Source organism: Rhynchophorus ferrugineus, unplaced genomic scaffold, assembly GCF_030347505.1.
Source record: "Rhynchophorus ferrugineus isolate W39M unplaced genomic scaffold, kcgeb_rfMv2 rfM3, whole genome shotgun sequence".
NCBI lineage: Eukaryota > Metazoa > Arthropoda > Insecta > Coleoptera > Curculionidae > Rhynchophorus > Rhynchophorus ferrugineus.
Genome location: NW_027472582.1, coordinates 33893219 through 33907905, shown reverse-complemented (window position 1 = coordinate 33907905; position 14687 = coordinate 33893219). Strand labels below are relative to the sequence as shown.

General features: G+C 30.7%; 1 protein-coding gene across 4 annotated transcripts in view; it reads right to left on the bottom strand.

Annotated features, from left to right (window-relative positions):
* Window positions 1-7: 7 nt before the first annotated feature.
* The window catches only part of Kdm2 (Lysine demethylase 2), a 77426-nt gene continuing 62746 nt past the window's right edge, over window positions 8-14687 (bottom strand). For all 4 annotated transcript variants that reach the window (XM_076399084.1, XM_076399081.1, XM_076399082.1 and 1 more), the window contains 14 exons: window positions 6928-7159; window positions 6024-6211; window positions 5848-5968; window positions 5630-5786; window positions 5405-5575; window positions 5164-5323; window positions 4957-5107; window positions 4663-4818; window positions 4499-4592; window positions 3512-3687; window positions 3361-3460; window positions 3018-3312; window positions 2639-2959; window positions 8-2505 (listed from right to left, as the gene is read on the bottom strand). In XM_076399084.1, the coding sequence (XP_076255199.1) occupies window positions 2075-2505; window positions 2639-2959; window positions 3018-3312; window positions 3361-3460; window positions 3512-3687; window positions 4499-4592; window positions 4663-4818; window positions 4957-5107; window positions 5164-5323; window positions 5405-5575; window positions 5630-5786; window positions 5848-5968; window positions 6024-6211; window positions 6928-7159 (2753 nt within the window). In that variant the 3' untranslated portion in view covers window positions 8-2074. The remainder of the gene's footprint in view (window positions 2506-2638; window positions 2960-3017; window positions 3313-3360; window positions 3461-3511; window positions 3688-4498; window positions 4593-4662; window positions 4819-4956; window positions 5108-5163; window positions 5324-5404; window positions 5576-5629; window positions 5787-5847; window positions 5969-6023; window positions 6212-6927; window positions 7160-14687) is intronic.

The following is a 14687-nucleotide window of genomic DNA, read 5'->3' as shown; positions in this document are numbered from 1 at the left end:
TGTGTGTATATATAGTACAAAAAATTTATTATATCACTCTATAAATTTTATAAAACAAGAACATCTACAACTAATAATACTCATTATAGAAGGGGAAATGAAAGGGATTTTCTGTAAAAAATTGCACTATACAATAAAAGAAAACTGAAATAATATTCTTCCATCAAAAAAGTAAGTAACTCCATAATCAGACAAATCCATATTAAATATTTTAATAACCCTTTGTTACATACTTATTTTGCATATTTTCTAAGATATGGATTAAAAGAAAAATTTTGATTTCTTCTATTTACATTTATCTATATTTTTTAATCACATGTTACATTGAGACACGTTGACACTCTGTAATTTTGAAACCATTGCTGAGATTTCAAAATTATAAAGCAAACACTATAGTCCATATGCTGCTTTTACATGAAAAAAGAATAAATATTTTATTGTAATTTCCTAACGGTTATTGATGGAAATTACAATAATAAATAGCCTTACATAATAGGCATTGACAAAAAAGTGTAAAAGTACGTTCAATATGATAAATATATTTCTTAGTTTGTTAATTTAAATCACATTATTTACATCTTAAGACTAAAAGAAAATTCATATGAAAATAAAGAAACTGGATGCTTTGGTTTTATCGTGTATAACTACTAAATATGCACCAAACATACAAATGTTCTTTTTTCCACAACTGTGTTACCAAATCTTCGGAAAAATAATATTAAAAAGTAACGTTAAGTCAGCGTTTTAAAAAGGTATAACAGTAAACAGTTAAATCAAATATATTATGATATAGTAAGAACGAAATAATGTATTTCTTATCATTTATATTTATCGGAAAATATTCGGTAAATACATATCCTCCAAAGCCAAATGTGGACATAACAGCTTTTCCATCATTGAAAAAAGAAATAAGGTGTCCAATTCTACTCGCAATGACTAGTATTCATGGCATATTCATAACCATTTTATAATTATTTTAAAAAGATTTGTATGAGACACCCTGTATAAAAATATTTTTGTCAAAAAATATACTATTATATTATGAAGCTACAAAAATTAATTGAAAACTAGTTTGAAGTTTTCAGAAAAAATGTTTCTGTGAGTAAGTACTACTAGCAATTTTGATTATTTTTTATGGCTAATGATTTCAGTAGTATGACACAATTTCTGACAAATAGAAATCAAATTTTATTTATTAAGTTTGGAAAAACCTGACTTTTATTTGACCACTATATAAATGTTAACAATTAACTGACAGGATATTAATATTTATTTATTTACAGTCAGTATTTGTATCCGTCCTATCCATACTACAAGTACCGTCCATTAAATAACCGTAAAATTGGTACTGTAATCAAAAATTGTTTTATTAAAAGCTGCAACATCAAAATTGACATACATTCTTTTAAAATTCTCACATATATCAAAAATGCTAAGTATTTACGCTTACTAGATATATATAAGAAAATCACTATATAGTGTAATGCATTTTAAAGAAATGAACGGTATTGTTCTCATGTAAAAGTTGGACATAACGAAATCTTACTACTAAAATAAATAGCACATATCTCCATGTAATTTTCTATAATAATGTACAGTCTTTTACTACCTACCCATTTGCGTAAGTGCGACATTTTCTATTTTGTTGCTTAGAATATTTTCGAGATTTAGAATTAATGGTATTTCCTAATTCGAGGGACACAAAAATATTAAATGAAACTGACTTTTACTTGGTTCATTTAGTAATAAATATTGTCTTTTAGGGGTTTCAGTTACCTTTATGAAACCATCATCAATCTGTCTGAATATTTTTTTTACATTTATATGATATTGAATGTAAATGTTAATCCATAAGTTGATTGGATTCTAAATCAATTGAAATTAAATTTCACCTAGTTAGTGAAACTCTCTCTTGATCCACTTCACCCCTATTGTTATTTTTTTTCAGGGAGAAACGACAACAAAGCAATTAACCATATTAAAGAAAGGACATGAAACAAGAGTTGGTTCATTTCAATCAAATTATTTGGTCATTAACAGAAATAATGTGTGGTTCTTAACCAAGTCTATTTTATTACTGAATAGGTTTTTGTCTAATATCTACCAATTTGATCTCCCTGACTTGTAAGTCGTGTTTGCTTTTTGCCGCAAATTTGATCAAGGCTTGAGTGGAGATGTTCAAGGCTTGCCTACAATCTAGCCTGGTTAGTTTTTCGCATTTTGATAAATGATCCAAGCTCGCTTCTGTTACTAATTTTGCATGACTCAGATCCAAACTGATGAGATTAACGACAGTATTTGCAGGCTTCGTCGTCAGTTGAGCAATGCCTGCGTCTGATATTCTGGGACACATACTTAAACTCAAGTGTTGGATATTTGGTAGATATTGGGTCACATAACGCATAGCAATATCTGTAATATCAGTTCCAGCTAACTTCAGTGACTTCAAATTACGAAAACGAATTTTATCTCCCGCCAATCCTGACCGAGCGTCGTTATTTGTACCTAATGAAAAATAACGAATGATATTAAAAATTATTCTTTGATTCAAACATAATCTAAACCGCTCTCAGGAATCAAGTAAGTATTATTTGTAAAGATAAATTTTCTGTTATGGTATAATTCATAATAAACCTACCTAATATTTCTCGTAAAGCCGAATCATTGAAATCGGAGATATAACTCAAATCCAGAACCTGCAATATAGCAGAATGGTTGGTCCTCAAAGATATAGCCGATTTGACGTCAATACTCTGCAGGTATAGTTGTTTCAAGTTGTTCAACCTTTGTATAAGCCAGGGTAATTGAAAATGGTTGATTCTACACCAATTCAAACTCAAAATTTCCGGTTGACGACGAACAGTACCCTTTAGCATGTCACTAGATATTTTTTTATGATCAAACTCCATACGTTTCCAAAGAGATGGGTCAATGGAGTAAGTAGCCCAAGTTTTACATACTATAAATATACATAAAGTAATATAATTTTAATTTACTTTTGATTCTATAATACTTACCTAATGCGCAATTAAGTAAATCTTTTGGTAACAAATATTTAAATATTGACAAAATAACTCTTTTATCTAATGCCAAGTTATTTGTGGGTATAAGAGGATTGATCACCATTAAAGGTGCTGGCCTGACAACCACCATTGGTTTCTTTAAAACTTTCGTCGTGTTAGAAGAAATTTGTTGCGCCAGTTGCATCCTGAAGGCAGTCTTTCTGTTATTATCAGATGACGGAGGTGGCGCAACTTTTGTTTCAACCTCTGAATTCTCGCTGGATCGTCGTTTCTTTATAGGCAGTAGATCCTACATAAATAAATATTATATATGTGTATACACATATATATGTCTTACCTTAGAATCTTTTTGGTCATTTTCACTTCCTGAATCTGAATGTTCAGGTTGTATTTTATTTTCAAAAGCACTTGACGCATCTGAACTTATACTGATTCTCCTACAAATTATGACTATAAAATTGTTTCTTGGATAGTAATAGTCAAAATACCTTATATCTGAAGATTTTTGTCTCGCTCGAAAATGCCTTGGCCGGTAATCAGTGTTTTTGCCCAATTTGCAACACATTGGACATTCCCATGAATTGGGCATATCTTCATTTATATAGCCAGTAAAATCTGGACAAAGACGTTGAATACAAGGAGGGTGCGCTATTTCATAACATACCTGGAAAATATAAAATTCATTATTTAATGTTAAAGTATCTTTACATCATGTTATCTATTAAATATCTATAGTCATAGGTGACGTTATGATGAATATTCGTTAAAATTCGTTAAAAAATCAGAGCCGATTTTTTCTTTCTCATTCACCCTAGTTAAAAGCAGATAGAATGCTGCCTGATGCGTCGGATCATATAACTGAATTAACCTATAAAATTCTATTTGTGTGGGTACAGGTCGGTACCCTCTTGTCTGCAAAGTTTTTCAAAACATTAATGATACAAATTAGATACTATAAACCGGCAAACGTTGTCTTGACGCTTTGCTCATTTTGAAATTGAGCTGGTTGAAAATGCCAAAGCCATTAAATAGTCAGACTCAGGAACTGATTGCGTCTCTAATCAGTTACTTTGAATAGGAACGGGAGATAGAGGGTAAGTATTTAATAGTATCAATATGGTATAATATCAAAAGTACCAACTTGCAGACATTTGGCAACATGGTCTACAAAGTACCAACCCAAATCGAATTTACAAAGACAAATTCGGTTAGATGTTCCGACGCATCAGGCAGCATTCTTTCTCTTTTAAACTAGGGTAAAATAAGAATGAGAATCCGCACTGGGTTTAAAACGAAATTCACATTTTTACTTTAAAATGCTATTGGCAATATATTCTATGTGATCTAAGAATGTGTGTTGCCTGTTTTATTGAATGTGATATTATGTATATTTATTAATATTGATATTATATAATTTATTTTTTATTCCAGTTAATAAACATTTTGGCTATTTTTATAGTAAAAGTGAAACTTACAGAACACTCCATAAGGGAACTGGCAGTGTCGCATCTTTGAGGACCTTTCTGTAAAGGCGCCACAGGCGTTTGCATCCAACCATCCAAGCCACATCTAGAATGAAATTCATATGTCTATATCTGTCTTTACATATTTTTTAGATAAAAATAAAGTTGGAAAATACCTGGCACAAGCCGCCGTAACGGGCAACATTGGTTGTAAACATTGTCGCATGTTGCAGGTTTGTTTGGCTCTACCAGGACCCCCAAATTTAACCATATCCAAACAGAATGTGCACTCTCCACAGTCAGATCTTTGGCACGCCGAACATTTTTTGCATCTAAAATTTACATAAATTTATTAAAAAACTTAGGAGGAGCTCCTTATTTGTTAACATCAGTATTAAGAAAAAAGTGAATAATATATCAAGAAAACATTTCATTTTTCGTTTATTACGTTAATTATATATATAACTAACCTTGTCCGTCGTCTCCGAGGGCCTCCTTTATCTCCAGGTGCTGAACCGGGAGACGATTTTGGACCTTTAAATGTAGAGGGAGGTTTTGGCATTTTAGTTATATTAGAAATTGCTTTATTATATTGTCTTTTTTTATCAGGATCTTCTGGTACTAAAATATAAGTGAATTATAAAAAGAAATACGATAAAAAGTACATTTATACTTACAACTGAGCACTGGTCTATTAGTAATCGCCAAATCCCTAATGTCTTGCCTATGTAAACCAATTAAAGTTCTAACGTCCTGAATGAGAGCAATAGGATCTCTTATAAGATCAGGGAGATTCTTTTTGTTTGATGGCAACATATGGAGATATTTTACGATTTCCTTAAAATCAAAAGTATTATATTAATATAGTTTCTGAAAGTAATATTGAAATAATTTACACCAAGAAATTCTCAAATTTACCTTTAATCCATGTAGTTCGGCTTGTGTTAAGTGAATATGTGGTCGTTCTGGAGGTATTGGTGAATCTTGTCCAGTTGATAAATGGGAATTTCCCAAAAGGCAATGTACATAGCGTTCCAGTACATACCACAACATCTCAGTAAAGAATGGATATCTGAATTTTTGTGGTACCTAAATATTAGAAGTTTAATAATACTATTTTAAGAAAAAAAAAGAGTATATTACTTTTGTGTTATCCTCTACTTGAGCGATTTTCAACTGTTTTTCAATACCAAATGAGTGTAAGAAATTACCACCAAACACAAGAGAATCCACAGGTGTATAAACAGCGTGTATCCAACCAGTTGGTATAAAGAAGGTATTACCGGCTTGGAGTACTATTCTAAAAATATAATAGTGCATTTATTATTAGTTTTTATAAGAAATATATAAAAATATCAAACCTGCCACATTTCTCTACTGTGTCTCCAAAAAATATATCAGACTGTTTTCCTGAGAGACACCAACGTTCATAAAGATCAATATTGTGTTCAGTAGGTGGAATCAACCAAAAAACCTTGCACCCTACATTAAAATATTTTCATAAGATACGAAAACAAAACTATAACATTAAAATTACCCTTTAATATGTGATACCATACTGAGGTACCACCGAAATCCACATGAAAATCGGTGTAACAACCTTTGACAGACATAAGACAATACTTCTGCACTTTTGGATATTTCATTTCTTCCAGCACATTAGTAGCTTCTACTTGACTTTCTTTGAGGTGACGAGGCCAAACACAATCAACCCAGTCAATTTGTCTAGAAAACAAAAACATTTACTTTTTAAAGTTAAGTTATCCTGATGTTTGGTTTATAGTACTTGATAGCTGATTGTATATATTAGGCGCTTGCATATATTCTGATTATTTTGTCACTTTAAAAAGGAGTTTCTTGAGAAACATTGATACATTATGAATAAAAATATGTTCCATCGTTTTCTATACTCTTTTCAAATCATGGATCCATTTTGGCACTTCTTCAGCATGTCTAAGTCAGGCCAAATTGTATTGATCTGTTCAATTTATAATAAGAAAGCCGACAGACAATACGAAGGTCTGGTGAGCACTTTAGATTATAGAATTATGTAATCGAGCTGAAGCAGTGTATCCTTCAGCATATCAATTCTTACAATGTATGGTCGAGCGTAGTCATGCTAGAGGAGAATTTATTCAATATATGTTAGTAAGCATCTGCAGTAATACTTTCATTCAATTTTAGTGTTCTGTTGAATATTATGAAGATACCTGATCAGTATGTACCTTAGATCGTCCTAAAAGGTACGATAATTTTAAAAGGCGCTGGTAACACGAAAAAATAATAGCTATATATGGACAATATCTAAATAATTATATATACATTTTTCTGCAATAACGCCTTAATTCTATAAAGTAAATTATCAAAATTAATCGACAGTCTCTTTATAATACGAAATTATTACATTATGTTCCTTTATATTAATTAATATTTTTATTTACCTTACGACAGTGGGGCTGTTTACGTAATATTCTAATTTAGTATGAGAAAACTCCAAGGAGATCACATTAAGTAACTTAGTCTTGTTAGGATCTTCGTAGTATTTCTGCCATTCCTTCATTGTCATCTCGCTATTTTTCTGGGTGCTAACATCCATTACGTCTAGAAGCCTTCTAGAACCAACACTGACCCTCACATCATTAATTGAGAAATTCGACGGTGGAACTCTCAAACCTGCAACAAAAAGTATAATTAATTTGGAGATTTGGTAATAAGTGGCAACGTAGCATGAGTAGATCCGCACACTCCCGTCAAAACAAGGAAGCTACCGAAGGAGGCTACTGTTGGTATTTTTACATTACACAGGCAACTGTTATTGAATCTATTATGAATCTGTTATTTCTTTTCACTAGATAAAAAAAACAATGGAAAGAAATTTAGAAAATATCTTCATGAATGGAAAATGACACATGTATAGGTGATACAGTTAAGAGTAAGTGTCAACTAATTACTTTTATTTAAATCAAAAGTTTATATTAAAAAAAATTAAAGAATACATAAAAAAATAACGACGGGAACTTAATTGAATGCTGGAAAAACTAAACTATAAATTCAGTTAAATATCCATTAATTATTTAATCTAAAAACACATTTGTTTATAAGTATTTCGAAATTATAATGGAGACAATTCTCACATAAAAGAATTAAATTTCGATGAAAATAAAGAAATTAAATTAGAAATATAATTGAATTATCGGAAACAATGTACGAAACAGAAAACTGCCAGGGTTGGAACGAACATAATTTGGTAAATCAAATGAAGTCAACATCTCTTTAGATTAGTTTCTTAAGAGGTGAACTAATAGAGAGTAGAATGTGAAAAGGGGAGATGAACGATATTGAGAAAGCCATTTTATGTAATGAAATTACATAGATCAGCAAAAAAGTTTCTGATCAAGGTTAAATTAACAATAGATATGTTGCCTTTGTTTCCTTATATATTTGTTATATTGGTTGTTATATTATATACTAGATTACAACTATATATAATAAGAATAATATGACTTTATTATTTGAAATACATTACAATACTTAAGGGAGTATTCTAGTATTTGAAAAAAAATATTTTTTCATATTTTCAAAGCTTAATCCTCCAATAATATGACCTTAAAGAAAGATTTCAAAATTTAAATTATTTTCGGAAGTATAGCTGTTTTAGTGAACCGGCATCTAAAAACGAAACTTGTTTCGATGCTGTTGATATAAGTTTTGAACAGATTTACTTGAAATTTGGTGTGAGGCTTTTCTATATATCCTCCTATCATAATATTTAGGTGTTTACTAATTTAAAAAAAAACGGAAATGTCATAAATATCTTTATTTTAATAATAAATTAACACAAAAATAGCCGACTTGGTGGCGTAGTGGTAAAAGCGATGGGACGGTCCTCCTACTGTTGCGATAGCCGCGGGTTCGAATCCTGCTGGAGCATGGTCGTAAATTTATGTTTGTGGTTGTTTAAAATTTGTGAATGTTCTAGACAAGAGTGTAAAATCCGACAAGGAAAATGATCCCGGTCACGCCAGTAACCGGGCTGGGTAAGACCGGATGTCTTCTGAGATGATTTCTAAAGCTGATCACTTGCCAGTCTGCTGAGGACCATGGTTCGGAGCCCACGTTAAACTTTAGGCCCAGTCCAGATAAACCCATAGTTAGTAAAAGGAGACTAAAATATATTTAAAAAGGAAACACAAAAATAAATAGAATAAAAATATGTTAAAGAAGGGATATCTTTTAATATAAAGCCTAGTTATGCATACTATGTTATGCGACTTATGAAAAAGTCTAGACATATAGACATAATCCTAATTTGATAAAAAATTAAATGTTTGGATCTGAAATCCTTTGAAAACTGGGCATCTAATATTTTATAACATTTTAAAAACTATATACAAGATTTTCATAACTGTCTAAAAGACGAACAAAAACTGAATAATTTTATAAATGATGATATAACCAAACGTCTTTTATTTATTCAAAAATGAACATAAAATAGAAATATAGAATGAGAACTTAAATGATCACACCCGTGACCATGTTTTTAGTGTAAGTCAGTAGAGGACCGGATGTATAAAGATTTATTATTATTCGATTTCACATTTTATAAAATGTCTTAGGTTATATTTGCTTTGTCCTATTTTTGTAATATTTAAGGTAAATATTATTTATTTAAATGCAAAAGCATAATAGGAGTGTTGATTTCCAGGATGTGAAGATGGTTCAAATAAAATTAATCATCTTCCAAAGATTCTGCTCTAGCGCAGAAACAGTTTTAAAAGTAAACAATGATCTCCTGCATGAATTTTTCGAACAGGAAGGTTTATTCTTTGCATTTCAGACCGACCAGATAATTATGGACCGAAATGTGGAAGATCACTGCTTAACTAAGATGCAATTCTTAATTGTAATTTTAATAGTATGAAAATTCATGGAAATCTACGATAATTTAAATGTAATACCTAATATATGTATATTTACAGATTATTTCTAACTTTATTATTTTAAACTTTCTAACTTAAAAGGAAAATATGGCTACAGACTAAAAAAAATTATTAGTATATATAAATATAATATTTTTTCAAACGAAATAAATTGAGAGATGACAAGAAGAACCAGAAAATACAATACCAAAAAGGATAAGTGTATGTAAACTAAGTGTATATGTGGTAATATTGCAATCAAATTGTTTATATATTTTTATGATTCTGCTATTACCGTTATATTATCTATGTTATTTATCTAAGTCAGCAAATAGTGATCTTTAAAACGATTAATTATGTACCATATCCTGTGCAAACGCAATATAATAAGAAAAATGATAATTAAGTTTTGTTAATATTTATAAATTTATTTATAAAGTATTAGTAATAATAAGTAATTAAGTTATTTGTCTTGAGTTGAGAAAATCGATTTTTTAACTGTGAAATATAAGATAAATAATCCAAATAAAATAGAAGCGTGCTATTTCGTAACGCTTCTGATTAGTGTAACCTAATATGGCAAATTTAAAAATTTTCGTGTTCTGTTTCTATTAGAATCTTAGTTACAATCACATTTACAATTTAAAAATAAACCCTTTTTTAGAATATGTCTATCGTATATTATATAAATCCACATTTATGTGACTCTTTACTACATATAATAATATACCAACTGTACTATATTATTATTCGATATATACCTTTTTTAAGACGAAAAAATGGACAGAATAAAATCATGCCTGATTGAATATTTTATACAAAAATATAGAACACCACAAATATTGAAGTTAAGACAGTAAGTACGGGGTGTTTATTGGATTGAAAATTTCAATTAGAGCTACGTTGGTTACATAGAAAATGGCTATTTATAATACAATTACAGACAGTGTCATTACGACACAAGAAACATTTATAGTATAAGTTTAATTGAGAATCTTGATTTTCTATATGTTTAAAATAAATGCCATTTACAATAAAGGAGAGATCCTTCCATAATTTTAAAACTCATATGGATAAATCAAATAGCTGTAGTATCACTGTTTTCTTGAGTCCTTTCTCTGAAATATTTTTTCTCGCAAAAATTTTTCAAAATCGAAAAATAGCCGGTATAATAAAAGTTATACATTTCCAAATCTAGAGAATGTTTTGTAACGCTGCTTTTATTATGAATTTTTAGAATGTTTAGAAAAGTATTTGAAAATATAAATATTCTTTCACAAGCATCAAACCAGTACTAATAAAATATAAAGGGTATAACATTTTTTTCATTGTTTACTATTTTAGATCATCGTAGATGTATTTTCACTTCCTCAATTTTCTTGGCGGGCAAGGACATCAAAAATTAAAATTCACGTTATATTTGAAATATCGTCTTAGATGAAACATTCTTATTAAGTTCAGCATCTTGTAAATCCGTCAAATGATGCAGTTAAAGGATACTAGCACTTTTCTATGTATAACTGATTTGTAATTTGTAATACATCAGTTATAAAGGCGGATTTTAAATTTTCCTCATATTTACATGCGCTTCATAATCATAGTAAATAAATCGTTCTCCAACAATTATCTTATAACAGATGCTTATTCAATGAGCTAATTATTAAAAACTATTTATAAATTATTAGGTGGCTGCATGTACTTTGATCAGCGATAAATGTGATGTATCAATGTTAACAACTGTTAAAAAACCTAACCTACTTGTTAAATTCGATGGTTCTGGCATTTATATTTTTGTCAGTTGTCCATTCAGTATTTGCAGGAGAATTTGCAGATGACTACTGATTGTCATTTGAACGATGTATTGTTGAAAAAAAAACTAGCAAGAGATGGAAAGTTATTCTTATGCATGACACCATTGCAGCTCTAATGGGAAGTTCTGTCGCTCTCAGCGTACTGAACAAATACTTTCTCATTACCACTTATTCAGATCGATGTAGCATCGTTTGGTTGACGCAATATTTTTTCGAACTGCCAAACCAACGCCGTTCTTTTGACACGGTATCGCTATATTGCCAGAAAGATAAGAAAAACTTAGAAAATGACGGAAAATGGTTTGATTAAGATTTATTGTACCAACTGTACTATATTATTATTCGATATATACCTTTTTTAAGACGAAAAAATGGACAGAATAAAAGCAAGTACCTAGTATAAAGTGATAGAATATATATTGCACTATGTAGTAATTAAGCATTTCCTTTGCATGTTTTTAAAATTTTTGTATTCTTAATAATTGTGCCTTAACCCTAGAACAAAAGTTAGCTGAGAAATAAGTTATTTTGGTTCATCGAAAAATCAAAACACAACAAAATTAGAAATGTTTAGTTAAAAAAATCTAAAAACAAGATTCATCGGAACATCTTGCGTCTTATCCCATTATTCTCCGTTATCCAGAAACCTGTTTCCGACACTCCAAACTGTTTAATTTTTTTTTTGTTTTTTCCCTAGTATCAGATACGTAAGCAAATTGTACACATCTAATCGACCGTGTCGGTGGCGGCAACATCGCACACCCACAACCAACACCAAAACAGCCGCTGAATGGCGTGGAATCGGCATTTCAGAAACGAACGTTCGACATGATGGTGTCATGCGGCCGCTACGTTCTCTAACGTTCTAATCGGCGGCGCTATTAGGGCTACAACGTGATGGGCTTTTTAAATTCGCATAGTTTTTTTTTAAAGGAAACAGCATTTCTAAAACTAAATATCTTAATTGTTGGCACTACATTTTTCATTTTGAATTAAAAAGGAGAGTATAAAGTCAAAGAAAAATTCAAGGTTTAGGTTGTATATTTTTGAAAGACGAATTTGACACTAATTTATTAATTATTTAATTAAATATGTGTTATATTATTTAATTATAATAGGTTATGTTGATGTGCGCGACTGATACGACACTGGTTATGAAAACGATCAGTATATATTAGACTGAAAAATATTATGAGTGAGACTTTTAGACATAGAAGTTTAGTTTATATTAGATATCTTGTCAGTTTTTCCCCCAGAATAAAATAGTTCTTTTAAGTAAAATAAAATATTTTGTTATTTTAAACCATTCGCAATTAACAATTGGCGGAGTCGGCCATAAGGCTAGTCTTTATTGAATTCATTCAATTAACCGGAATCAAATTAATTATCAAGAAAATAAGAGACGTTCACTTTTGGACTCACAATCGTTCCGTAGTTATTCGAAGCATTACTTGATGTAGATACGTGGAGTTCAGGTAAAACTATCGCAGCTGAAGCTGTAAGGCTACAAGGATGTATGTACTGGAGATTATGAAGATTGTGTATTCGAATTCGAATAAGGCAATGTTGAGAACAATTTATGTTCAGACTGAACGATATGACGAGTGAGACATCTAGAGATAGGGGTTCAATTTATGTTAGAATATATCCTAAACCTCCAGTCTCGTTTTGTGCTGGCCACTCAGCACTCGACACTTCTTTTCATAAAATAAATACTTTTGTTATCTCTATACACTTTAAAAATATTTCAACATTACCGTGAAATTACTATTTTTTGGTTTGTTTTATATTCAGTTGATATGTTTTAGTTTATTATAATAATATCTTATAGGAGATTGAATTTATTGGACTTATACATTCTTTTTAAAGGATTTTTTTAATATGAAGCTTTATTGTGAAAAATCGATATAATGTATTTTATTCAAAGTATTGTCCATCGATAGCTGCTACTTTTTCCATCGTTTAAGGATTCCATCTCGAAAGAACGATGTAAATTTTGAGGCTGTTCCCGAATCCACCCATTTTTTTGGTAGTTTCATAAGAACTGAAGTGCTGCTCAGACAGGTCACGACTGATATATAGGAACAGGTAGTAATCAGAACGAGCAAGGTTTGAAGCATACGGCAGGTGGGATAGCACTTTCCATTTTAATATTTCCAAGTATGTTTTCATAGGTTTTGCAACATATGGTCGAACGTTGTCATACTAATAACATTGTTATATATTTGCTCGTATTCCCGCTGTTTCTCGCGCAGTGCTCGACCCCAATACATCAATTGTAGTCGATAATGATCCTCATTGATGATTTCATCAAGTAATGACTTCAAATTCTCGTCTTCGAACTTTTTTGTCTGTCCAGAACGCTTTTTGTTTTCAGTGTCAAAATCACCACTTTTAAAACGTCGAAGCCAGTAATCATATGTTGAGCTCGATGGCGCTTGGTTGCAATGAGCTTCATATAGCATTCGATGACCTTCAGCCGCCTTTTTATTCAAATTGAAGTAAAAAAGTAAAACCTTCCGCAAATTCAGACATTTTCAACACAATGAAAACAATTTTTGTTTACATTTCGACGAAATGACTTACTATAAAGGAATCAGTGAGGCTTCAACATGAAGTTGGTTAAAAATGTACACGATGCGATTAAATACACAGAGAAATAACATCTGTTGTAAATCCTTTAAAATTAAATTAGGCTTGATAACATCCGATTTGTATTGTAAGTCAATTGGAGAATCAACTAATGAGGAAAGCATACAATGAAAAGCTCTTATTTGGACCGATGAAGAATATTGAGCACAGTAATTGACCTCTGCAGTTTTAGATTAGTTTTGTTCACAATAAAATGGTGAGGGACTGAGAGTGGCCGTCAACGAGAAACATCAGCCTCATATATAACTGTTTAAGCCGACATATTCTCATCGGTATCGTAACTAAAATTGTCACTATTACAAGGCTATGGAAATGAAATTGTCTCAATAAACGACATTGTTCAGGGCGGATGTTATATCAATTAATGATATCGAATAGAAATATAGCTTTTTATCGATACATTGACACTAATTGAAATACACTCAATAAACCAATACACCGCAGTTACCAATAATCTGTTAAAATCACATCAAACTTCGCTCTGAATCATTTGCGAAATGCAGTTGTAAATACTGGTACTGTTACTAATTCTTCATATATTGGTCGTCGCACGGACAGGTAATATCCTATTACTAAAAAATGTATTGTTTATATCTAGATAGCGATTTCTTCACATCTAGACAATTATAATGGTGACAAATCAATCTATATCCGCATCCGCAAGATAATTTCTAAAATATTGAAGACACACAGGCATTGTGATTACTTAAACATATTAGAGATGAGAACTTCCTGTTTTCTTTCTCTCTATGTAATCAAATTGGTCGATAGCAATGCGTGGCCAGGTATGCACTAACTAATATATTAAAACAAGTAGCT